This window comes from Hirundo rustica, chromosome 6 (assembly GCF_015227805.2).
Source record: "Hirundo rustica isolate bHirRus1 chromosome 6, bHirRus1.pri.v3, whole genome shotgun sequence".
Taxonomy (NCBI): domain Eukaryota; kingdom Metazoa; phylum Chordata; class Aves; order Passeriformes; family Hirundinidae; genus Hirundo; species Hirundo rustica.
Window position 1 is genome coordinate 60,164,570 of NC_053455.1, and position 23,754 is coordinate 60,188,323.

Genomic DNA, 23,754 nt, shown 5'->3' on the forward strand with positions numbered 1-23,754 from the left:
GGAAGCCACAGAGCTCACATGGCTCTGGGCACGGGGTCTGGGGGCGGTTCTGGGAAAGGGGCAAAGGAGAAGCGGGGACGGGGCAGAGCATGATCCCAAATCCTGTGGGGGGACCACACGGAGCTGTCACCCTTGGAAGGGACAGCTTGGCTTGGCCAGGAGCTACTCCCAAGCTCCCACCTCGCCCACCCCAGCTCCCAGGCCCTCCCTTGTTCCCAAGGATTTTGAGTGCTGGAGCCCTGCAGAAGCCAATGTTTTATTCCATGTCCACGAGGTCCCTGAGTGGCTCCACGCTGAGCCGGATCCTCTGGAGTGGGAGCGGTACGGGTGCTCCTCTTCGTCCCAGCGAGGCTGCGGCAGCTCCGGCATTGAGGGATGGCACTGGGAAGCGCTGGGGTTTGGCACGGCCCGGGCTCCAGGCAGGAGCTGGCACGTGGAGGCACAAGGATGTAGCTTGGGAATGCTGGGAGATCCCCGGGATCAGCGCTCACCAGAGAGCAGGGGCTGTGGGAGACAGGGATGAGCCTGGATCCCTCAATCCTTCCCTGCCCTCCTTCCCAAATCCAGCCAGCGCATCCCGTACCTGGCGGGAGTCTGGGGAGTTGGAATCCGGGCGCTTCCAGCTGGGCCTGGCCAGGGCAGCCACCACCAGCACCCCGAAAATGAGGATGAGGAGCCCCAGGGTGTTGGCAAACACAGCCTCAGCCGGCAGGAGCTTGTACTGCATGGTCCCGTTCTTCCTGGAGCAGGGAAGAGAGGCTGGGAATGTCCTGGATGTTCCCAAAACTCTCCCCCAAAGCCTTGCAGGGAAGTGTGCAGGGAGCCACACACCTGAGGAAGTGCTCAGTTCCCTTTGCTCTGTGCTGCTCACTCCCAAATCCAGCCCAAATCCACATCCTGAGCCTCCCCCTTTCCCTGTGAGGGCTCTTCCCGGGCTCCCCTATCCCTGTGAGGGATCTTCCCGAGCCCCGCCCCGACTCTCACAGGCTGAAGAAAAGCTTCTCGTTGATTCCCGACGCGCAGGAAGCCACGGACAACATGAGGATGGTGGAGCCGAAGAAAACGTGGATGGGCTTGTAGAGCGCCCGGAGCCAAGCGGGAGCCCAGGGAAGCAGGAACGCTCCAAAACCCGCCGCCCACTGTGGGAAGAGAAGGTGAGGGCAGAAAAACTCGGCGTGCCGGAGGGGTGGGGGGGATCCAGGAGGGATTCCCACCTGGCAGGAGAAGAGCAGGACGGTTGCCAGCCCCATCCAGCTGTGCAGCGAGTACATGTTGGGCGTCCCTTGGGAATTATGGAAGCAGAACACGGCCGCCAGCCCCAGCACGGTCAGGACGAAAGCTCCCAAAGCCAAGCCGCCGTGCAGCAACTTCCAGGGAAGCTTGGGGCCACTCCAGGTGTTGGGAATGCGGTAAACCAGGGCGGCTGTGAGAGGGGGGAGAAAAGTCAGGGAGGAGCCGTGCCGGGATCCCCGCGCTCCTCGTACTCACCTGCGCCGTAGAGCACCACCAGTCCCGTCACCATCAGCACCGGGTGCCAGTTGAACGTCCGGGAGCTGCCGTCCAGGGAAAAGCCCCCGCGCCAGTGCTGGCACCAGGTGCCCACCATGGCCACGCAGAGCAACCCCAGCGTTCCCAGGAAGGCGCAGAAAGGCAGGAAGGGCACGTCCAGCATGGCCGTGGAGCGGCCGTGGTGGCACCTGTGGGCGAGCGAGGAGCCGGCTCAGGCTCAGGCTCCGGATGCGGTCCCGGGGAGGAGCCACGGAAAGGGGAACTGGGACCCCCCAAGGGAGTGTGAGGGGGCAGCTGTTTGCCAGCCTGGGAAAGGTGACAGGGATGGAGCTGCTTCCCAGCCAGGGATGCTGGCCCAGCTGCTTCCCAGCCTGGGAACGGTGGCAGGGATGGATCCAGGATGGTGGCACCTGGGGACGACTGAGGCGCCTTTTGGGGCTCTCCGACGTCTCCGGGAGGAGCCACGGAAAGGGGAACTGGGAACCCTGAGGGGGTGACCGGGGTCCAGCTGTGCCCTGGACTGGGAAGGAGGCCAGGGACGGAAGAGGACGTGCAGAGCCGAATTCGCAGGCACTGCACCTCAGGGAATGGCAGCGAGGGGCTCTCAGTGTCACCTTGCCGCGGTGCCCCAGGCAGGAACCCGACCGCTCTCCTTTGCATGTCATTTGCGTGTGCCCCCACAGATGGGTATTTCTGTCCCCTCCGGGGACGGAGCATGTCCCAACACCTTCAAATCAGCTGCCTCACGGGACACAGAGGCAGGAAAGGGGTGGAGACACGGGGCTCCACGGTTCCCCAAAATCTGGGACGCAGAGACTCGCGGATCTCCTAAATCTGGGATACTCGGGGCCCGAAATCTAGGAACACGGGGCTCCACAGCGCCCCCAAACCTGAGACTCCCCTGGATCTGGAACACAACGCCCGGCCCTGACACCACCCAAACCCTAGACCACGAGATCCCCCGGCCCCGCCCAACCCCGGAGCCGCCCCCCGGGGCTCCCAACCCCGGGGCCGTACCTGGGCCCCACCGCCCCCTCCTCGTCACAGGGCGCCGCCATCTTGGCGGGCGCCGCTCTGCCTGCTCATCTCTATGGTTCTTCCCGCCCACCCCAATGTGCCGCCACAGAGGGGAGCGGCGGCCAGAGCGGCCGCCGCGGGTCCTCCAGCCTCCACTTCCGCCTTCACTTCCGGCTCCGGCGGCCGTTTCCATGGGGACCAAGATGGCGGCGGCGGGTGAGCGCCCGGGGCGGGGGACGCCACGGGGACCCTCCGGGACCCACCGGGACCTGGACCCCCGGCACCCAGCGGGGTTTGGGCTTATCGGGAGGGCGACCCCGGGAGAAGGGACGGGGCCAGGGACAGGGGGAGAGGGCGGCGAGAGGGGGCCCGGGGGCTCCGCAGTGGTGGCTGTGAGAAGGGGCGGAATGACACGGGGTCTGGAGGGGCAGAGAGTGTTCTCTTAATTCTTATATCCAGCTCTTTCCCCCCCTCGCCCCATTCCCCACCTTTCTCCCTCTCATGTCCATTCGTTTCTCGCCCCCCTTTCCAGCCTTTTTCCCCCATGTCCAGCCACTTTCCGTCCCTTTTCAGCTCCTTTCCCCCCGTCCATCACCATGTCTCCCCCTCAGGGAATTCAGTCCCCGGCGCAGCATTTTTCCTGCCAGGACGCACGGGATCCCTCCGTCCCTCTCCGGCCAGGATGATCCCGAGGGGGCTATTCCCGTGGGATTTGTGTCCCACGAGGACTGTACCTGCTCCCGTGTCCCAAAAAATGCCCGCTTGTCTCCTCGCTCCACTCCCTGTGCCCAGAGTGGGACGTGCCCAAACCTGCTCAGAACTGCCCATGGAGCTGGGATCAGCCAGGAATAACCGGCTTGGACGCTGCTCCTTGGGACTCTGCACGTCTCCCTCATCCCTGGATTTCCTCACATGGGGATTGGGGTGGATTTCAGGGCAAAGGAAGGCGCCAGATTGGGGAGGGGAGAGAGAAGACACAGCTCGTTGGGTTTTCCTGGTTTCTGGGATCCATCCCAATCCCTGTGCTCCCCCTCCAGGTGTGGGATATCGGGAGAGGCCCCGCTGAGCCCCCCAGCACCATGATCCATTGGGAATGCTGGGGCTGAAGGCTCCAAGCCCCGGGAAGGAGGATGCTCCAGCCCAGCAACTACAGCCTGGTGCTGTTCATGCAGTTCCTGCTGCTTTCCTACGACCTCTTTGTGAATTCCTTCTCGGAGCTGCTCCGCACGGCTCCGGCCGTGCAGCTGGTCCTCTTCATGTGAGTACGGGGCTGGTGAGGGCAGCAGATCCAGGAGATCCAAGGCTTCACAACCCCTCTTTTTTCCCGGCAGCATCCAGGACATCGCCATCGTCTTCAACGTCATCATCGTCTTCCTCATGTTCTTCAACACCTACGTTTTCCAGGCGGGATTGGTCAACCTGCTCTTCCATAAATTCAAGGGAACCATCCTGCTCTCCGCAGCCTACCTGGCGCTCAGCATCTCCTTCCACATCTGGATTATGGTAGGATGGGCTGGGCACGGCTGCTGGATTCTCTCAAGGGATTTTTCCGTGGGCTCCCGCCCCTCTCCCCAGCTTCCCACGGTCCTTCTCTCGCGGTCTCCCCATGGAATGGGTCTCATGAAAGGTGTCCCATTCCGTGCTCCCGTGGTTGGCACCAGGCTGGGAGGGTCCTGCCTGATGCCAGCCCCATCCCAGCTCATTCCCTAAGGGCCATCAGAAAATCCTCTTCCCCCTGGGAAAGCCTGTGCTAGCAGCTCCTGGTTCTTCTGGGATTAATCCCCGTACCTGAGGGCAGCCCCCTCCCTTCCCACTGCTCCGAGGGCTGTCCAGGCTCCTGGATCTGTCCTGGCAGCACCTTCCCCTTTTCCTTCCTCGATAAGCTCCTTCCTAACTCCTTCCCAATGGAGCAGCTCCCGTCCCCTGGACGTCTCCTGAAGTTCCCTCCATCCTGCTGCCCTGGAGCACAGGGAATGTTCTGGGGGGTCAGGAGCCAGAGCAGCTGCTCCAGCACTGCCCACGCTGTCCGGGAAGGGGATTTGCAGGGATTTGCAGGGATCTGCAGTCTGAAGCCGGAACAGGTCCGGGCTCAATGCCTAAATCCCCTGAGCTGCTTAACCTTCGGGACAGGGGGCTTCCCAATCTTCTCCAGGTGTTACTCCTGGCTTGATGTCCCTCCGCCTTGCTCAGAACCTTTGGAACGGGGTGAGGGCTCAACACAACTGCTCCAGGGGTTATTCCCGCTTTTCCAACCCCCTCAGAACCTGCGCTGGCGTGACTCCAGCCGCTTCATCTGGACCGAAGGCCTCCAGACCCTGTTCGTTTTCCAGAGGCTGGGTAAGGACTCCCAGGATCGGGGTGGGATCCCGCATCCTTTTGGGGGTGCGGGGGGCCCTCTCTCATCCCAAAATTCCCCGCAGCGGCCGTGCTCTACTGCTACTTCTACAAGCGGACAGCTGAGCACCTGGGAGACCCCCTCTTCTACCAGGATTCACTCTGGCTCCGCAAGGAATTTGCCCACTTCCGCGGCTGATGGATGCCCAGAATCCCCTGGAGTCTCCTTGCACTCCGCAGGCTCGGTCGGGGTCGGTTCCAGCTCATCCTTTCTCCGGGGACCAGCCCTTGGGATTTTGGGAGTCAGCGAGAGGCCCGTGGGGCGCCCCTGCATTTCAGGGCCGCGGGGCTTGTTGGGACTGGAATGTTTTCAGGAACCCTAAAGGAATAAATCGGATGTGTTTTCCAGAGGCTGCCGGGTGTTTGTGCCCGCCCGGTGTCGCGGCCGCGCTCCTCACAGCCTTACATTGTAAGCCGGCTCAGTGCTGCGCCTGCAGCCGCAAAACGGGGCAATTCCCGTGTTCCGGTGTGGGAATCTTATCCCGATGGATGCGAGGGGGCGTGGTTTGGAGGGACGGGGACGCGAGCCCGCCCCTCCGCGATCGGTCCTCCAACCGTAGAGCGGCGCGGGCGGAGCGGCGGCGCGCGCGCGCCGCCCGACCACCGAGCGAGGCGGCGGGCGGGGATAGAGCGGCCCCGCCCGCGCGCGCCGCGCGGCCTCGCCCTCGGCGCCCCCGTGCGGGCTAGCGCGGCGGCGGCGGTTCCCATGGAGATGGAAGATGGCGCCCAGGGGTGGGAGCGGGACCGGGCGGGAAACGGGGGATACCGGAGCCTACGGGGGGTACCGGGAGGAACCCGGGGTGGGAGCGGCGCTGGGAACGGGGCTGGGGTGCGGCCGAGACGCTGCAGGGGTCCGAGGGCCGCGCTGCCGTGGCCGCCCCGTGCCCCCCCGCCCCCCCCCCTCATGGCCGCCCCGTGTCCCCTCAGGCCGCCATCGCTCCTCGGCTCCGCTGCAGGTCCTGCTCTTCCTCAACGGCTGGTACTGCGCCACGTATTTTCTCCTGGAAGCATTCGTGTTCGTGTACAAAGGTGAGTCCTTCGCTCCAGAACTCTTCCCGCTCCCGCCGGGCTGGGCGGGAATGAGGTGCTGAGGGCGGTGCTTTTCCTGCAGGGCTGCTCCTGCCCTATCCCGTCTCCAACCTGGTGCTGGACGTGGTGCTGCTCCTCCTCTACCTCGGCATTGAGGCCACGCGCATCTTCTTCGGTGAGTCCTCCGAATTCCTGAGGCTCCACAGGGAGTGCAGAGTCCTGGGACACCCCCAGAGATCTTTCCCTGGGTGTTCAGGTTGGACGGGGCAGGGATTAACCTGGGCTAGTGGACGGCATCCCTGCCCGCGGGAACTGGGCGCTTAATTTTCCTCCCCTCCGTGGTTTCCATGATGCTATCCCAGCTCTGTGTTCCACAGGCTCCAAGGGGAACTTGTGCCAGCGGAAGGTGCCGCTGTCCCTCAGCCTGGCGCTTACAGTGCCGGCAGCTGTGCTGGCCGTGTACTACCTGCTGCTCCAGACATATTCCCTGCGCCTGGAAGCATTCCTGAGCGCCATCCTGCTCCTCTTCTACGGCCTGGAGCTGCTCCTGGGCTTGCTGGCGCTGCTCTCCTTCTCCAGGTGCTGCATCCCGGGGACTGGGGGACCCGGCGCGGGAGCTGCCAGGTTGGTTTGGTGCCCACACAATCCCCGTCTCTGTCCTTCTCCACAGCACGGATCCCTACTGAGGACACGGCCCAGGGACACAGGGAAGCATCACCCGTGCCAGCTCTATTTCCCAGCCCTGGGAAGGGGGAGGATCCCACCTTTCCCACTGCCCATTTCACCTGTTGCCACACCGATTCATCCCTCCCTTTTCCTGTTTCCCACTTCACTCACTCCCCCCTGGACATATCCCTCCCACCTTTCCCACTTCCCACTCCACTTGGGACTCCTCAAGGTAGGAAGAATCCTTTTTTTTTTTCCTACGACCTGCCAGGATGGTTCACTATTTTCCAATAAATATTTATTTTTACCTGGTGCCTGGGAATGTGGGTCCCCCTGGGAACGCTGAGGTGCTTCCAGCACCTCAGAGCCCGTTTGGGAAGCACAAGCAGGAGCCCACTGAAGGAGGAAGAGGGCGAGGGACAATGGGTGCAGAGATCCCTCCCCAAATCCCTCCCATTCCCTCATTATCCCAAATCCCACTGTAGGAAGGCAACAGGAGCGCTGTATAAAAGACTGACAACGTCATCCGAGTTTATTACACAATTCCAACCTATCCAAAGACAAATCTAATCACTGCGAGCAGGAGGGGCGGCGCCTCGCCCGGGCTTCCAGGGATTTGCTCTGCAACTTGGGGGATTGTCCCCCCTCCACTATTTGGAAAGAAACTAAAAATCTGTGGCGGTAAGTAAAAAAAAACCCGGAGCTCTCCCGCCGAGTGCTCCCACCTCGTGGGGCTTGGGAAAATTGGGGTGGCTTTTCCTGAATTCGTGTTATTTCATCTTAAAAAGACTTCCAGGGCCTGGGTTTTCCCACCTGGGGGTGATTCCAGCCCTGGAAGTCACCCAGTGTGTCCTGGCTCATCCCGACCCTCCTGGGCTCTCCCTCTCCTTCCTGGGATCCCGAGGGGACACGAGGGGATCGCGGCCTGCCCTGCCTCTTCCGCTTCCTCTAAAACAAGGAAGGCTCTGCTGCCAAGGGAGAGGCCAGAGCTGCCCTTGGGGTGGGAATGCTGCTGCGGGGAATGTCGGGATAGAGAGGGCGACCCCCCGGCCCAGCTCCAGCCCCTCTCTCCCAGCTCCCGTAGGGCCAAGGGGCGAAGGAGGAGCGTGGCGCAGTGCCCTGCCAGGGCAATGGGGACGGGAGTGTCCCCACGCATCCCAGAGGATGGCACAGGGCTCCTGATCCCGGGATCGGAAGCCGTGAATCCCCAAGCCCCCAAGCTGCGCAGGGAGGGCTCCGTCCCCTCCGTTCCCTCCCAGACTGGGGAGGGCTCACAAGCCTCCCTCCATGGAATGAAAGCACCGTTTCTCTTTGGGTCCGAGTATCCACGGAGCGGAGCGGGATGGCCCCGGGAAGCAGCAGCAGTGCTGGGGGGGATTCCCAAGGCCACGAGGTGCGGGCGGGGGTCCCACCCAGAGGGGGCTGGGGGTGGTGGGCAAGGGATCGGGATGGGGCGGAGCGGCCTCGGGCACTGCGTCCTGGTCGAGGTGAGGAGATACGAGTCCATTAAAAACCACTTCCTGCCAAATTCCTGCCAGGAGAGAGGAGAGGAACGGTCGGAGCGCCCTTCCCTCATCCCTCACCCTTCCAGGGCGTTCCCGAACCTCCCACCTGTCTCAGTGGTGCCGGTCCCTGTCTCTGTCCCTGTCCCGATGCCGCTCATGCTCCCGGCTCCGCTCCTGGAAATAATCCTCGTGCCGATCGTCGCCGTGGAGCAGATCCCGGTGCCGCCGGCTGCTCTCGCGGGACCGGCTGGGAGAGCGCTCCCGGGATCGGTGTCTTTTCCTTTGGGACAAGGGAGAGACAAAAACCCCCAGAGTGACCTTTCAGCCGCTCACCCGCGGGGAGGACCCCATTCCCTGGATCCGGGGGGATACCTGGAGCTGCTGCTGGAGCTGCTGCTGTAGGATTTGGCCTCGATTCCGTGCAGGCAATCCTTGAGGGAAGAGAGGAGGACGCGGCACCGCTCGTCGCTGGCCACGCGCGACTGCTTGATGACGGCGATGGCCGTGAGCAGCGTCTCGATGGCGTTGCTGTAATCCCCTAGGAGAGCGGAGCAGGGGGTCAGGAGCGGGAATCCATCCCGGGACGCGGCCCGCGAGGGACTCGGGAAGTACCTGCGCTGGCGCCGGACACCGCCTTGGAAATGGCGCTGCTGGAGATGGCGCGGTTGCGGTTCATGATCTCCTCAAACTCGCCTTCGCTCACGGCGGGGATCGGCGGGCCCAGCTCCCGGCTGTCGGGAACAGTGCGTCAGCGGGATCCCCCCGGAGCGTCCCGCCCCGGTTCCCGCCCGGCTCACCTGCTGTGGTTGTAGGGAGCTATGGCCTTGCCGTAGGTATCCGGAGGGGGTCCCAGGGCGGCGGTGGGCGGCGGGAAGAAGGCGGGATTGAGGTGTAGGGCCGGGGGCACGGCGCCCGGCGGGGGCACGGCCAGGGGCGGCGGCAGCCGGGGCGGCGGCGGCAGCAGGTGCTGGTAGGGAATTCCGGGAGGAGGCGGAGGGACTCCGAAAGCGGAGGAGAGGGGCGGCGGCGGGGGCATGGGAGGGGGCGGCAGCCCCATGAGGGGCAGCGCAGGGGGGCGGCTGAAGAAGGGCAGCACCGAGGGCGGCTTCTCCATGCGGGCGGGGGGCAGCGCGTTCTCCGTCGGCGTCGCCCGGCCGTCCACCGCGTCCATGGAATCCCGGGAGTGGGCCCGCGGTGGCACACCTGGAAGTGGCACGGGGAAAGAGCCCGTGAGGTGCAGCTGGAGGGGAGTCCAGGTCTCTGAGAACTGCTGCTCCTCCTCTTCCTCCCACCCCTGGAGGGCTGGAGGTGCCCAGAGAGAGATCCAGCTGGCCACACACAGCCTCCGCTTCCATGTGTTTTTCCAAGAGGGGCCCGGCTTTCCAGCAAGACCCCGCACGGTGCCTTGGGGATAGGCAGGTCACAGGGACAGGAGCCAAAAGCCACGAGGAACGGTGAGAGAGTCCCCAAAGGCATCCAAAGACCTGGAGAGCCGGATGGATTTGGAGAGGCCCGAGCACGGAGGAGCACGAGGGGACAGAACCCAAGTGCCGACAGCAACGGAGCTGCTGCCAGAGGAAGGAAAACTCAGCATTCCAAGAGGGACGAGAAGCCTTGCTCTCTCCAAAGAGGCTTTGAGGATGAGACAGAAAAGGGTGTGACAGGAGCCAGGGCTCCCAGCAGTGCCAAAGGGTGCACGGGAGCTCCGCTGTGCCCCGGGGGCAGCCGGAACTCGGCCCAGGGAACACTCCCTGCTCCACCAAAACTGCAGGGCAAGTTGGGACACAGCCTCAGCACCAACCAAGCAGCCGGTCCCCTCAGGCACCGGAGCCGAAGGAAAGGAGCGAAGCGACTCTGCTGGGAAAGGGGAGCTTTCCTTGCACAAAACGTGCCAAGGGATCTCTACAGTGACCAGAGCTGGCCAGGATCTCCTCAGACACGCTCCTGCCAGGACAATCCCTGCGGATCCCGTCGCATCGCTGCGGAGTGAGGCCAGGACCACCTATCGCCATTGAGGGACGCCCACGGCCAGGCCCCAGCTGGAATATTCCTCCAGTGTTGGGCACCTTACCTCCGCAGGGATGGAAAAATTCTGGAGCAGATCCAGAGAGGAGCTACTAATAGATATGGAGGGTCTTAGCTATGCTGAGAGCCTGAAGAGCTTAAGCCCATTCAGTTTGGAGAGGAGGAGGAGGAGGCTACGAGGGATCTTCGCAGTGTGGGAGCACCTAAAAGGGGATCATAAAGACTCGGGTCAGGAGCTAATCCGGCTCAGGAGCGGGAAAAACAACCCCCAGACGTTCCTGGCAGGGTCTCCCCCCATCCCGAGGGCTCGCTGGGCTGGGCCTGGCAGCTGATCCGGGGGGAATTTGGGATGCGTGTGAGGTGGAGCCCCCCCGCCCGCATCATGCCGGCGCCGCACTCACGTTTGCGAGCCTGAGCCTCGAACTGCGACAGGTTCTGCCGGGTCGCCAGCCTCACCTCCACCTTGTCTCCGTTCAGGATCTTCCCGGGAAGCAGCTCCAGGAGTTTATGGACCGAGTTCTCGGAGGCGACCACCACCTCCGCGTACCTGCGCAGGACAGAGGGAGGTTGAGTCCCGAACCCGCTGTGGAGACCCTCCCTGGACCCTCCTCCTGATCCCGTCCCGCTATTCCACGCCCCCTCCTCGCTTTTCTGTGCTCCTTGGGACGCTCCGTGAACTCCCCGTGCCAGGCAGGAAAAGCGCTGGCTGCTCCCTCACCCTCCACCAAACAATGGATGTGGCAGCGAGGGCCCCGCTCCCGCCATTCCCACCCAAAATCCCGTCGGCTCTCACCCCTTGGACTGGCCATTGGCTCGGTTCTCCGCGAATTTCAGCTCCACCACGTCGTAGACCCCGATGGAGCGGATGATCTGGATCAGCTGCTGGTCAGTCGTCCACTGAGGGCACAGGGAACAGGCTGGCATCCATGTCTGTCCCCAGCGTCCCCCACCCACCTGAGGAACGTCACCCCCCAGACTCCCTCAGGGAGCTTAAAATCATCCGGAACAAGCCTCGGGAATGGACAAGAGAGACGAGTTTTCCGAGAAGACAGAGCCTTCCCAAAACTGTCCCTGAATTCGTGGACAGGAGAAGGCGACTTGGGAGCAGCACCCCAAAGTCACGGCTTCAAAGGGATGTCGGCGCACACCCCAGCCCAGAAGCTCCTCAGGGATACGAATCCCTTTTCCCTGAGGATCACAAAGCCGAGCCCGGCTCACGATCCAGCTCAGGACACCAGCTCGGGATTGAGGAGGAGCGGGCCCCTCAGAATCCCCGCCACTCCCCTAGAGAGCCCCGCAGCCCCTCTGAGGTTCCCCAGGAATCCCAAATTTCCCAGGCAGATGAACTCACCCAGGAGAAGCTCCCGACGTAGACGGCGGCCCTCTTGTTCCGGAGGCCGCTGTAGGTGTACAGGATGGCTGGGGGTTTGCTGTTAGGCTTGGGAGACGGCTCCTGACGGATCTCCGGAGGTGCTTCCGAGCTGCTGGAACGCTTTTCCTGGGGCTGGGAGCTGGCTGCTAACACGTCGTCGTAGAGATCCATCTGGTCAGCATTACTGAACTCCGGATCCTGCCGGGAAAACGTCATGAGATCCCGCCTTGGGAAGGGCTTGGGAAGCCGCCTTTGCTGTTTCCAAACCTGCTGTCCCAATTCCCAGGCGGAATTTCCCAGCCAAGTCCAAAGGTTTGAGGCCCCAAATTGCTTGGTTTGGGTCTGTGGAGAGTTGGGAATTACAGCCACCCCCTTGCCTGGGCAGTGCCCAAAAAACAGGATGGTGGGCTCTGATTTCATGGAATCATGGAATGGTTCCATGGGGTTGGAATACGGACCTTAAGGACCATCGCCACCCCCTGCCATGGGACACCTTCTGCTATCCCAGGTTGCTCCAAGCCCTGGCCAACCTGGTCTGGAGCACTTCCAGGGATGGAGCAGCCTTACAGTTTCCCTGGGAAATCTGTTCCAGGGTCTCACCATACTCACAGGGAAGAAATTCCTCCCAATATCTCATCTAAACCCCCACCGAGCTCCAGCACATTCCAAGGACCAGCCTACTTGGATCCCATGCAGCAGGACAAGACCCTGTTGCTGCCACCAGGAAGAAATTCCCAATTTGGAGGGCAAGGATTCAGCGGTGGAAAACCAAATGCCCTCCAGGGATGAGCCTCCCACTCCTTGGCAACACATGCTTCCCAAAAATCCAGCTTGGGAAGAGCACACCCCCCTCAAACCATGCCCAGCACCCCAAACGTGCTCGTTTTTTGGGGGGAAATAAAGTGCCCTTTCAGGGTAGGAGTTCCCACATGTTGGATCTGTCCCCTTGGCAGAGGAAGCTTGGGAAGCTCCAGAGCTGGGAATTCCATTGTGTCCTAGATCTGCCTCCTAATTCCCACTATGTCACGGGTTGTATTTAATTTGGAGCGTCCGGCAAGTGCTGTGTTTACTATGGATCCCAGTTCCTCATCCAGGTTGTGCCGAGAGTTTCATCCCACAAATTCACTCCATGAGGATTCATCCCACGGTGTGCCATAAATGCCAGAGGTTCTGCTCCCAGATTTTCACTTCCAGGCAGTTTGGACGATGTTTTCTGCTGGAGACAGTCTGAGGATCAGGGAACTGCAAACATCCCGTTGGGAGCTGGACAGAGAAGGGTGCTCAGCCCACAGCTTTCCGAGGATAGTGGAAATCCGGGAATCCAAAACTCCAACCATTTTTTCCCCTCTCCCTGAAATTTCACATCCAGCTTTTTCCCTGGAGCTGATAAAAGAAGGATTCGAAAAGGGAGCAGTAGTTTTGTGTTCATTCCTCAAAAAAAAAAAAGCTCAAGTGTTTGGTTAATCCAACACCCACATTCCCACCTCCACCAGGAGCCTTTGGACACAGCCCAAGGCTGGAAGATTCCCGCCTGGAAGTTTCAGAAAGTCGAGACCAAAAATAGGAAGGAGGGGCTAGAGGAGGAATCCCTTGGAATCCCTCAGTTCTGCTACTTAGGAGATGCTTCAGCTTGGGAGATTTCAGGGATTCTCCTGCTCCCAATCCATGCGCGCTGAGTTGAGGCACACAGCGATGAAGCTTGGCACTGTCAGTGGGAATCACCACGTGGGAATGTGGGATCTGGAATTACACTGGCATCCCTGGAGTGCCACAGGGACACCGCAGCACCTCCCCAGTGCTTTGATCCTGACGTGGATTAATTTCCTCCTGCCACGCATCCCAAAGGGAGGGACATGCCGGAGCCGTTGGCCTGGATCACCATTCCAGCTTTGAGAATCCTCCATCCACTTGATCCTCCCAGGAGATTCCGTGGGATATTCTCACCCAGTAACCAGGAGCTTCTCTTGATCGCTCCGGGAGCTCATAAGAATTCCTTTCTCCATGGTGATTCCTTCCTCCGTGTGCTTCGCTTCCAGTTTCCATGACTTTTCCTCTTGCCAACTTTCCGTGGCAGTTTCTAATTTTCCAACATCTGCCTTCGCAGTTGGTTTCCCATGTCCATGGACTCCCTAAAACCTGTTTCTCCGGCACCCCCTTCCTTCATCATTCCCTCCTGTGAATCGCAGATATTCCTGAGATGGGAGAAGCAGCACAGGAACAGCGAGTTCCTCCACAGCTTCCCAGCCTGGGTGATCCCATGGATTTGACTCCTGGTATCCCCTCACTGTGTAATTCGCTGGAAGTGCCTCTTCCAGCTGGGCTTTCTCATTTTTCCAACCAGGACACAGCTAAGCCCTTAAATCCCAAACATTCCGGGTCACAACCCATGGGGAAACCCTTTGATCACAGCTGGAGGTGGCAGCCACTGAGATTTGGGAACGATCGGGAACAATCCTTCCCTTTTCCCAGCCACACTGGGCGCATATTCCACCGGGATGAGCCGCAAGACACCGGGATCTCTTCCCGAGAAAAAAAAGGGGGGTGGGATCTGCGCTCCCGTCCCAGCCCTCACCTGGGTGAACTCCTCGTCGGCGTAGATGTCAATCAGATCCACTCCCTCGGACATATTTCCAGAGGCGGGAAAAGCGGGAGCCCGGGCTGGGACCGGGCGGAGCCAGGACACGGAAGGTGCTCTGGGAAGGGGGGGCAGGGGGTCATCGGGGCCGGGGGCGTTCCCACAAATCCCTGGGTGCCCCAAATCCCGTTTCCTCGCCCCAGGACCCGTGTCCACCTAAATCCCCTCTTCCCCCCAAACACCTGTGCCCCCCTAAACCCCTTCAACCCCCCTAAATCCCCTCTGCTTCTCAAATCCCATGTCCCCCCTAAATCCCTTCTTCCCGCTAAATCCCTGTGCCCCCCCAAATCCCATGTCTCCCCTAAATCCCTGTGTCCCCCTCAATCCCCTCCGTTCCCCAAATCCTTGAGCCCCCCCAAATCCCATTTCCTCCCAAATCCCGTGTCCCCCCAAACCCTTCCGTCCCTCCGTATCCCGTCTCCCCCCCCAAATCCCCGTGTCCCTCCCCAAATTCCCTGTGCCCCCCACGATCCCCCACTGCTTCCCCCCCCCGCCCGCTCTCCGCGCCGCCCCGTCCCCGCCATATGCGGCCCTGCGGAGCGGCGGGGTCCGAGCCGGGGGGTTTGCGGGCAGGGGGAAGGCGTGGGGAGGGGCCGGCGGGTCGCGATATGTCGCGATAGGTCGCGCCCCCCACCCCGGGCCCCCCTTCCTCAGATCCCAGCCCCGCGCGCGCCGCCCGCGCTCACCGCCAGCGCCGCCGCGCCCACTTCCGGGCGTGGCCACGCCCACTTCCGGCACACCCCGCCCCGCCCCCGGGAGCCGCCAGGGGGCGCGGCCAGCGCGGCGCGCGGCAAGATGGCGGCGGCCAGGGTGTGGGGGGGGGGAACGGGGGGAAAGCCGGGAGGGCAAAGGGGAGAGAAAGGAGGGAGAGCGGGAAAAACGGGCTAAAATGGGAGGAAAAGGGCGAAAAGGGGGCGAGGGGGGGAAAAAAGTGGGGAAAGGGGGAAAATAAACGGAAAAAGATAGGGGAAAAAGGGAAAAAACGGGGAGAGAGGGGGTAGGAAAAGGAGGGGAAAGGCAGGATGGGAGGAAAATTACTGTAGTGCGGGGAAAAGGGGAGAAAAAGAGAAGGAGAGTCTGAGCAGACAGAAGGGGATTTTGAGGGGAAAAGGGAGGTCAAAGGGGGATTTGTGGCGTGTGAGCAGCGGGGTTTTTGAGAGGTGGGATTGGGAATCGCGTCCAGCAGGATTTGGGGAGGTCCCTGTGTGCAGGCGCTCCCAGGCCTGACGTCCCTGTTCATTCCTCATTCCCTCCAGCTCTGCTCCCTGCGCCGGCATCTCCTGTGGCCGCTGATCCCACAGCGCGGCTACCGGGGGAATTCCCCTGCGGATTCTGGGAAGGACGTGCTGGAGATCCCGCTGCCCCCCTGGCAGGAGCGTCCGGACGAGCCGCTGGACACCAAGAGAGCCCGGCTGCTGTACGAGAGCAGGAAAAGGGGGATGCTGGAAAACTGCATCCTGCTCAGGTGGGCTTGGCTCCAGCTGTTCCAGGGAAGAGTTTACTGGGGTAGTGCGAAAATCCCAAGGATAAGTCGCCCCAAGATCTTGCAGGTCCAGGATCCAATGACGGAGTAGAACTGGGAGAGCTCAGTGAGCCAAAATCCTTTGGGAAGGATGCATGTAAAGTGTGGGACATGTGAACACAAGGCTAGTTGGATTTTGGGTTTGAAGGAGAGATTGGAGACAGAGGATTGTGGAATTCTGGAATGGTTTGGGTGGGAAAGGACCTTAAGGGACACTTCACTCTCCCAGGTTGCTCCAAGCCCTGTCCAGCCTGGCTTGGAGCACTTCCAGGGATGGGGCGGCCGCAGCTTCTCTGGGAGATCCATCCCAGGGCCTCAGCAGCCTCTCAGGAAAGAATCTCTTCCCAATATCTCGTGTGAACCAGCACATGGAATCCTGAAATGGTTTGGGATGGAAGGGACTTGAGGATCATCCAGTTTCATCCTGGCCTGCCTTCCACCAGACCAGGTTGCTCCAAGCCTTTATCCAGCCTGGATAAAGGGATTCCAGGGGTGGAGATCCCACAGCTTCTCTGGGAATGCTGTGCTGATGTTTTCCCACCCACTGAGGCGAAAGAGAGTGGGCCGGGGGTCCGTGTTTTCCAGGATCACGTCGAGCTGGCTCTCGCGTATCCCAGCTCTTCCTTCATCTCCCGCTCATCCTGACCCATCCCTCTCCAGCCTCTTTGCCAAGGAGAACCTGGCGCGCATGAGCGAGGAGCAGCTGAACCGCTACGACCGCCTCATCAACGAGCCCAGCAACGACTGGGACATTTATTACTGGGCCACTGGTACGCCTGGCCGCACCCCGGGACACCGGGACGCGCCCCCGGGACACCGGGATGTGCCACCCCGCGCATCCCAAACCAGCACGGAGCTGATTTTTTTCCCTGTTCTCCCCTCAGAAGCAAAGCCGATCCCAGCGGAATTCGACACCGACGTGATGGCCATGCTGAGGGAATTTGCCAAAAACAGGAACAGGGAGCAGAGGCTCCGGCAGCCGGACCTGGAATATCTCTTTGAGCCACCACGCTGAGGGAGGGGATGCCCCTGTCCCCATTCCCTGGAGTAGCGGCAGGACACGGGGCTCTGGACTGGTGTTTCCGCCTTCCCTGTGGTTTTCCTCCTCTGTCAGCAGCCTCTGGATGCTCGCGGAATGCTGAATAAAGCCATGGCTCCTGGCCCTGCCCGACTGCTGGCCCTGCCCCTCTCCCGTTTTGTGACATCGGGGTCAGGCCCTCAGGGGCGTTCCCAGCTCCATCTGGCACATCCCCCCTCGCTGATATTCCCGATTCCCACCTGCCCCTTTTCCCCAGGAGGTGAGCCCACCTCGGGGTGGGTCCGGAGCGGGGACATTCCCTCCCAGGAGGTCCGCAGTTGTCGCGGTTACCCGGAGACAGAGTCGCGTTCCACGGGTGCACATTCTGCAGCTTCCCGCACCAGCCATGGCCTAGGGCTGTACCTGGGGCCATTCCCGGCGCCAGGGGGCCATTCCCAGAGCCAGGATGCCGTCCCTGCGGCAGGACTCACCCGCCGCGGGGTTGGGGACGGGTTTCCCCGTGGTGAGGGGCCCCCCCTCCGAGTTCATGGGCTTCTACACCACCACCTACGAGGCGGCCTTTGGGAAGAGGCCCACGGGCTCACCCCGAGTGTTCCAGGGGGGCCGAGTTTTGGGGGTCGAGCCCCCCAAGGACAGGAGCATACACCCCCTCCTCGGCGCCCACACCGGCTCGGGATACGTCACCAACAACTTCTCGGCGCTCCCGTCCCTCCTGTCCCCGCGCGTGGAGCGGTAGGTCCCTGCTCCAGGAGCTCGGGGGGCGCGTTTTGGGATCGCTCCGTCACAGCCGTTCCCGCCGCAGCCAGGACACCGACGTGTCCACCACCTGCGAGGACTTCAAGCTCTTCGGGCACCCGGATTTCCGAAGGATGTTGCCCCAGTACGTGGATGAGCCTGAGTGTCGCTATCCCGCCGGCTTCTCCCTTTCCCGCCTCCGTTTCGGGGAGCTGAGAGCTCCAAGAGCGTCCAGGGAATACGACACCTGGAGCCGCCTCGACGGTCCTGCCCAGCCAGGTACTATTTCGGGGTCTTGGGAATAATCCCAGGGAGAAAGCTCCATCCCTAGTAGGAGGGTTTTGGGGTGTTAAGATCCCAGGGAAAGCTCCATTCTCAGCAGATGCTGGTGTCTTGGGGATCCAGGGGAAAGCTCCATCCTCTTAAGAGGATTTTTGGATGTTAGGATTCCCAGGAATCCTCTAACCGCAGGAGGGTTTGGGGCCCTGGGGGTTCCAGGTCCGGCTCCATCATCAGGAAGCTTTTATTGACGGTCCCAGAGCCATATCCAGCCGCAGGGATTGTGGGGAATCGGCGTCCCTGGAGCCAAGTCAGGCCTCAGGAGGATTTGGGAGGGTTGGAGACACCCTGCCTCCCCCCAGCCACAGCGGAACAGGTGTATCCAGGCCATGCCAGGCCTGGGGACACAGGGGACATCCCTGCTCCATCCGCTCCCCACAGATGTCCCAGAGAGGGCAGCGGAGCTGTCGGGCTTCACCAGGAGCGCCCCGAGGAGCGACCTCACCCTGCCGGAGCAGCCCGTGAGCCCCGTGCCCACCGTGTGCCCTGTGCCCCCGGCCCTCAGCACACCCGGGGACACTTTTCGCCGCCCAGAGCTCGACGATGGTGACGGTCAGGTGGATTCCTCCCCCGCCATACGCAGCACTGTAAGCAGAGGCACGGAGACATCCTGTCCCGGTGCTCCCAGTGGGCTCTGAGGCAGCGGGAGCTGCCTGGGAATGGGAATGAACGGGATCTCATCTCTGTGTCCCCAGCCTGCCATGGGCCACCCTGCCCCCTTCGCACCCCCGGAGCTCCGAGTGGCGCCCAAGGGAGTCACTGCCGGGAAGGTGGGTGCAGCCACGTCCCCCGTGTCCCCCGTGTCCCTTTTCCCGAGGAGCCACGCTCCCAACCCGCCCCGTTCCTCAGGAGCCGCTGACATACGGTGCCATCCACAACCAGTACCTGACCAAGCTCTCGCCTATGGCCCCCGTAGCACCAGGTGAGTTTGGGGGGGATTGCAGCCCCCAGCAGGAGTGCACGCCCCCCTCACCAATCCCTCCTGGATTTTCCAGGCTGGTGGGCGCAGACTCCAATCACCTGGGCGCCGAGATCCGTGGAGGGCATCCAGATCCCATCTCCCAGCGGCTTCAGCACCAACAACCGCCCCACCAACCTCTGGCGCATCGATGAACCCCCGACTTGACACCCCCCCAAAAAAAGCACTGCCGCATCCCGGGAATCCCATCCTCGGTTTTTCCCAAATCCCCTTGGCAGGAATAAAGACCCTGCACGATGCCAGCCTTCATTTTGGGGGTTTCCTGCAATCCCAAAGGCCGGCAGGAGGGGTTTGGGTGGTCAGGGGGTGTCACCTGGCCGGCTGCCGCTGGAGGGCTGTATGAGCCTGGTTTTCCAGCTTTCCGAGCCGGCTTTGGGATGACACAGCTGATTTGCGGCAGGGAAATCCAAGCAGGGCTATGGTGGGAAGCCGGAGGATGAGGAGGAGGAAGGACCCCGCAGGGTGGGCAGCCGTGGCACGGGGAGCACTTGGAGAGGCTTCATCCCTGTCTTCCTTGGCCGTGGGGAAGGGGATTTGTGCCCCAAGGAGTGGCTCCCTGCAGGGTTCCGGGGGATGTGAGGAATCACAGAAGGGACTCCCCACCAGTTTAGGGACCCCCAGCCACTTAAGGCATCCACACACAGCTCAGGGATCCCCTCCCACCACTTCAGGGATCCCCACCGGCCCCAGGGACCCCGCAGTCGATTTAGGGCCCCACACTCAGTTCAGGGTGAGGATGCCGATGCCAGGCTGCTGGGAAAGGGGCCGGGAATGCTGGGGCGCGAGGGGCTCCTGCTTGCTTTGGGGTCAGCGCCTGGACGGGCGGGGCGGGAACGAGGCCGGGCAGGCGTGGGAACGGGGGCGGGGCCTGAACGGGCGCGGGAGCAGCGGGGCGGGGCCTGCGGGCGGCGCGGGCTCCCATTGGCCGCGGCTCGTTGCCATGGCCACGGCGTCGCTCCGCCCGCCCCGCCGGGTCCCGGCGCGGATCCCGGTGCCGGTCCCGGCGCGCCATGGGCAGCGGCGGCTCCGCGGGGCGCGGGGCCCGGCTGGCGGCCGCCGAGGGCCCCGACGGCGTCGAGCAGCGGCTGGAGGTGCGGGGCCGGCAGGTCCCGACCGAGCTGTGGGCTCAGCAGGGGCTGCGGAAGCTCTACCTGAGCGACGCGGGGCTGCGGGAGGTCCCGGACGAGCTGGCGGAGCTGCAGCACCTGCGGACCCTGGCCCTGGACGGCAACGAGCTGATGGAGGTGCCCGAGGCCGTGTGCGACCTGCCCCACCTGGCGCACCTGTACCTGGGCCGCAACGGGCTGCAGGGGCTGCCGCCCGCCTTCGCCCAGCTCCAGAGCCTGCGCTGCCTCTGGATCGAGGGAAACTTCTTGGCGCACTTCCCCCGCGCCCTCCTGCAGCTGCCGGAGCTGCGCAGCCTCCAGCTGGGGGACAACCGGCTGTGCCGGCTGCCCGCGGCGCTGCCCCGCATGGCCGGCCTGCGGGGGCTCTGGCTCTACGGGAACCGCTTCCAGGAGTTCCCGCCCGTGCTGCTGCGCATGGATCGCGTCCGCGTCCTCGACCTGGATCGCAACCGCATCGCCAGCTTCCCGGACCTCACCGGCCTCGCCTCCCTGCGCCTCCTGTCCTACGACCACAATCCCGTCCGGCGGCCGCCCTGCGTCGGGGATGAAGTGCGGCTGGTGGGGGACGGGGCGCAGGAATACATGGAAGCGCGGCAGGAGCGGCTGCAGAGCCTGCAGCGCCAGGAGAAGGAGGAGGAAGGCGCCGAGGCCGCCCCAGTGTCCCTGGAGGACGGGCCGGAGGATGGGGAGGGGGAATGTGCGGCCCTGACGGGATCTCCTGAGGAAACGTGAGCTGCTGTACCCCCGAAGGGGCGCAGAGCCTCCACTTGCCTCCCAAGGAATTCCCATCTAGGGCTGGGAAAAGAGGAAGTTCGCGGCCTCCACAAAGGAAAACCAGCGGCCTGAGGATCAGCCTTATCCAGCTGGGACAGCAGCATTGGGACCTGGGTCTGGCAGGGCTCATGGATCCCAATGGTCATCCCACCTGAGAGTGTTCCACCTGCTCCAGGGTGCCTTGGATTGGGATACAGCCGCCCTGCCCTGAGGGGTGATCCCACACTGAGAATGGGGACATTTCCACTCCTCCTCCTCCTCTGAAAATCCTTTACTCCCATCCCAAAGGGCAGCACAGAGAAAAGCCATGCTGGTTGCATCCATTCCATGGATCCCGTCATCCTGAAGAGCTCTGAGGTCCGGGAATAAAGGCACAGACCCTGAGAGCCCCATCCTGCTGCTGGAACGGGGCTGGGGGAGAGAGTTTTCCACCAGGCTCCTCCCTGGCCGTCAGGTCTGGGAAGGAGCCGATAGAAATTTTCCAGCGGCGTCTAAGCACTGCCTGTCTCCAACCTGGACAGGGTTTTGCCTCTGTGGGACGAGGAGGCTCATCCCTGGCACTGCCCGTCCCAAAATGGGCACCGGATCCCGGGCTGACACCTTATCCTTCCTTTTCCTCTCCCCAAGTGCCTCTTGGACCAAACGCAGGCAATAAAAAGCACAAATCCAAGGAATTTGTTGTGAGAGAAAAGTAGCAGCCCCAGGGAAGGGTTTATTTGGGATCCCCTGAAACCAGGTGACGTATCCTGGTGTGCAACCACCAGCCCCTCTTATTTCGGATGTCCGAGGAATCCCGATTCCCTCTGCCCATCTCCGAGGTGAGCCGGCACGGTGGGAAGCTCGGGGATCCGAGGTCTGGAGCTCTTTGGAGGTTTCAAACCATGCATCCGCTTTCAATGGCCACGGATTCGGGTTTGGGGCTGGGAAGCAGCCAGAGCTTCCGCCACATCCGTTCCGGCACTGGCAGGGCAGATGCTGCCGGCTTTTCCCCCCGCTTCCTATTCCACAGCAGGAACCACAGCTATTTTGGACAGGTGGAGCTTCCTCAACTGTGGGATGCGCTGGGGCTGTCGGTGCCAGCTCCTCTGGGGTAATTTCAGGGATTTGGGTCTTAGCAGGAGCTTGGAATCAGGTCCTCCCAAGAGGTACGGGCTGTCAATCCCTTCTCCCACCCAGGTCCCTTCGCTGTCGGGGCAGAACATCCCAGGATCCTGTGACATCCCAGGAACGCTCTCCTCGGATTCTGGGTGTGTCCCAGCCCTCCATGCCATCGATCCAGGGCACTGCTGCTTTATCTGGGGAGACATTGCTGCCGATTAGGAAGGAATTAACCATGATCCCGAGGGTGCTGACCCTGGCAGAGACCCTCAGCATTCCAAGCCCCTGCCGTAGGCGAGATCTGATGCCACCAGCTCCGTGCAGATCCCTGCCAGCCCACCCATTCGGCAGGAATTGGGGTGCAGGTGGCTCTGGATGCCACGGCCGGGATCACATCCAGGAACTCTGACACCTGTGGTAGAGGGCTCCTCCCTCTCTGCAGCCTTTTCCCACCGCCCAGCTTTTCCCGAGGAGCTGGGTCGGGCTCCAGGCACCGGTGACGACGGTGGTGACACCAGGGCCCGGAGCTGCCGCAGTCAGTGGGAATCTGACAATTCCGGCTCCGCTCGAATATTTTGGGGCCGCTGGCACCGGCGAGTCCCCGCTCCCGGCAGTGCATCATCCATACGTCTGTCCCTATATATATCCCTGCCTCCTCTCCCGGCCCCGCGTGCGACGGTTTGTGGCCTCGCCGCAGCTGGGATCACGCTGCTATTTCCATCTGCTCCCGCTGCCTGCCAGCACAAAGCACAAACGGGATTGGGAATGGCTGCGGATCCGTGCAACAGGAGCGCCGGGATCGCTGCGCTTTCAAAGATTTGGGAGGATAAAATATGCCCGGCGTCGGTGTAAGAGCCCAGGATGGGTGGCACCGACGCCATGGGCAGCTTGGGAATGCCAGAATTCCCAGGTTCAGCTCAGCTGGAGCCGGAGTAGGCAGCAGCCACTTCCCTTCCACCAGAGTGCGGGTGGCAAGGGGATGGCGTTGTCCCCTGCTGCCACCTCCGACACTGCATGCCAGGGCCTGAAGGGTGGATCCGGTGGGATCTTGTCCTGCCACCCCTGCGTTTGAAGTTTCACTTATTTATTCAGGACCAGCATTCCGTGAATTATTTAACAGCCACCAGAGCCTTCTCAATGGCACCGGGACACAGGATACGGTTCCCTTGCTCTTCCTTCCTTTTGGAGCCACATTCCAGCCCCTGTCCAGCACATCCCAAGTCCAGGAGCTCAGCCCAGACCTGGGTGGGGCGGGAGCTCACCTGGCTCCAAGCAGGCTGCCGGGGGCACTGTTGTCCCTGGGGATCCCAGAGTTCTGGGGGGATTCTCGCTGACGGATGGGATAATAGCGGGTGGATACTCGGAGTTGGGAGGGGGATGCTCGGTGCTGGGAGGGGAATGCCCACCCAGCCGTGGTGCCCGCCCAGGTGCGGTGCCCCCATTCCCAGCCCGGGTTCCGCATTCCCCCAATCCCAGAGACGACTCACGCTGGCAGTTACTGACTGTCCTTTATTACCGAGAGCAGGGGCAGCCTCCAGAAAACGAGGGGCCCCGCTCCCCAAAAATAGGATTCTTCAAAGGAGACGCCCCGACCCGCACGCCCCATCCTTGGCATCGCCAGCCGGGCACCCCCCGCTCCAGCCGCTCCTCAGCCGGGCCGGGCTCTTTAGTGGAAATTTTTTTTTTTTTTTTTTTTAAATTTTATTTTTTTAATTTTTTTTTTTTTTCTGTATTTTACACACCAGTTGGATGTTACCGTCACATGAAGAAGAGAGAACCTGAACAAGATCACGGCTACGAGCTCTAGAGTTAAAAATGAACACACAAACCCCCGGGGGGAGCCCGACCGCGGACGAGGAATCCAGCCTGGAAAAGCGGGGTGCCCGAGGGGCCACGGGGGGCACCCGGCTTGGCACGGCCCTGGCCCTGCCACCCCTTCCCCAGGCATGTAAGTCTCTTCTTTTATGTTAAAAAAAAGAGAGAATATGA

The 23,754-nt window shown here is 62.1% G+C and overlaps 7 protein-coding genes across 10 annotated transcripts; 5 read left to right on the forward strand and 2 right to left on the reverse strand.

Moving 5' to 3' along the window:
• Nucleotides 1–237: 237 nt before the first annotated feature.
• On the reverse strand, nt 238–2,628 carry LOC120753773 (lysosomal membrane ascorbate-dependent ferrireductase CYB561A3). Of its 2 annotated transcripts, none has more exons than XM_040066461.1 (6): nt 2,527–2,628; nt 1,489–1,697; nt 1,215–1,423; nt 985–1,139; nt 584–740; nt 238–504 (listed from the first exon to the last, which is right to left on the reverse strand). In XM_040066461.1, the coding sequence occupies exons 1-6, from the start codon at nt 2,565–2,567 to the stop codon at nt 481–483; spliced, it is 795 nt and encodes a 264-aa protein (XP_039922395.1). In that variant the 5' UTR covers nt 2,568–2,628; the 3' UTR covers nt 238–480. The 2 variants fall into 2 exon arrangements, with proteins under 2 accessions (XP_039922395.1, XP_039922394.1); XM_040066460.2 differs by lacking the exon at nt 2,527–2,628 and adding an exon at nt 2,089–2,289.
• On the forward strand, nt 2,592–5,271 carry TMEM138 (transmembrane protein 138). The gene is made up of 5 exons (XM_040066509.1): nt 2,592–2,742; nt 3,564–3,784; nt 3,858–4,029; nt 4,788–4,863; nt 4,947–5,271. Exons 2-5 carry the CDS (start codon nt 3,657–3,659, stop codon nt 5,057–5,059), a joined length of 489 nt encoding a protein of 162 aa, XP_039922443.1. The 5' UTR covers nt 2,592–2,742; nt 3,564–3,656; the 3' UTR covers nt 5,060–5,271.
• Nucleotides 4,977–7,199, forward strand: TMEM216 (transmembrane protein 216). Of its 3 annotated transcripts, none has more exons than XM_058420853.1 (5): nt 4,977–5,111; nt 5,848–5,949; nt 6,032–6,124; nt 6,327–6,573; nt 7,101–7,199. In XM_058420853.1, the coding sequence occupies exons 1-5, from the start codon at nt 5,063–5,065 to the stop codon at nt 7,183–7,185; spliced, it is 576 nt and encodes a 191-aa protein (XP_058276836.1). In that variant the 5' UTR covers nt 4,977–5,062; the 3' UTR covers nt 7,186–7,199. The 3 variants fall into 3 exon arrangements, with proteins under 3 accessions (XP_058276836.1, XP_039922431.1, XP_058276837.1); XM_040066497.2 differs by lacking the exon at nt 7,101–7,199 and adding an exon at nt 6,620–6,889 and having other exon boundaries at nt 6,327–6,528; XM_058420854.1 differs by lacking the exon at nt 4,977–5,111 and adding an exon at nt 5,612–5,652.
• CPSF7 (cleavage and polyadenylation specific factor 7) lies at nt 7,122–14,239 on the reverse strand. The gene is made up of 9 exons (XM_040066397.2): nt 14,090–14,239; nt 11,497–11,715; nt 10,939–11,042; nt 10,547–10,692; nt 8,918–9,323; nt 8,733–8,851; nt 8,493–8,658; nt 8,227–8,400; nt 7,122–8,146 (listed from the first exon to the last, which is right to left on the reverse strand). Exons 1-8 carry the CDS (start codon nt 14,141–14,143, stop codon nt 8,232–8,234), a joined length of 1,383 nt encoding a protein of 460 aa, XP_039922331.1. The 5' UTR covers nt 14,144–14,239; the 3' UTR covers nt 7,122–8,146; nt 8,227–8,231.
• Nucleotides 14,240–14,906: 667 nt separating this feature from the next.
• On the forward strand, nt 14,907–16,845 carry SDHAF2 (succinate dehydrogenase complex assembly factor 2). Its single transcript, XM_040066510.2, has 4 exons — nt 14,907–14,962; nt 15,409–15,617; nt 16,335–16,444; nt 16,559–16,845. The coding sequence occupies exons 1-4, from the start codon at nt 14,948–14,950 to the stop codon at nt 16,687–16,689; spliced, it is 465 nt and encodes a 154-aa protein (XP_039922444.1). The 5' UTR covers nt 14,907–14,947; the 3' UTR covers nt 16,690–16,845.
• Nucleotides 16,846–16,962: 117 nt separating this feature from the next.
• Nucleotides 16,963–18,990, forward strand: LOC120753756 (uncharacterized). Its single transcript, XM_040066439.2, has 6 exons — nt 16,963–17,445; nt 17,516–17,727; nt 18,169–18,374; nt 18,483–18,557; nt 18,637–18,709; nt 18,783–18,990. The coding sequence occupies exons 1-6, from the start codon at nt 17,159–17,161 to the stop codon at nt 18,911–18,913; spliced, it is 984 nt and encodes a 327-aa protein (XP_039922373.1). The 5' UTR covers nt 16,963–17,158; the 3' UTR covers nt 18,914–18,990.
• A 786-nt stretch (nt 18,991–19,776) lies between these two features.
• LRRC10B (leucine rich repeat containing 10B) lies at nt 19,777–20,625 on the forward strand. The gene has a single exon (XM_040067612.1). It carries the CDS (start codon nt 19,777–19,779, stop codon nt 20,623–20,625), a length of 849 nt encoding a protein of 282 aa, XP_039923546.1.
• Nucleotides 20,626–23,754: the final 3,129 nt, after the last annotated feature.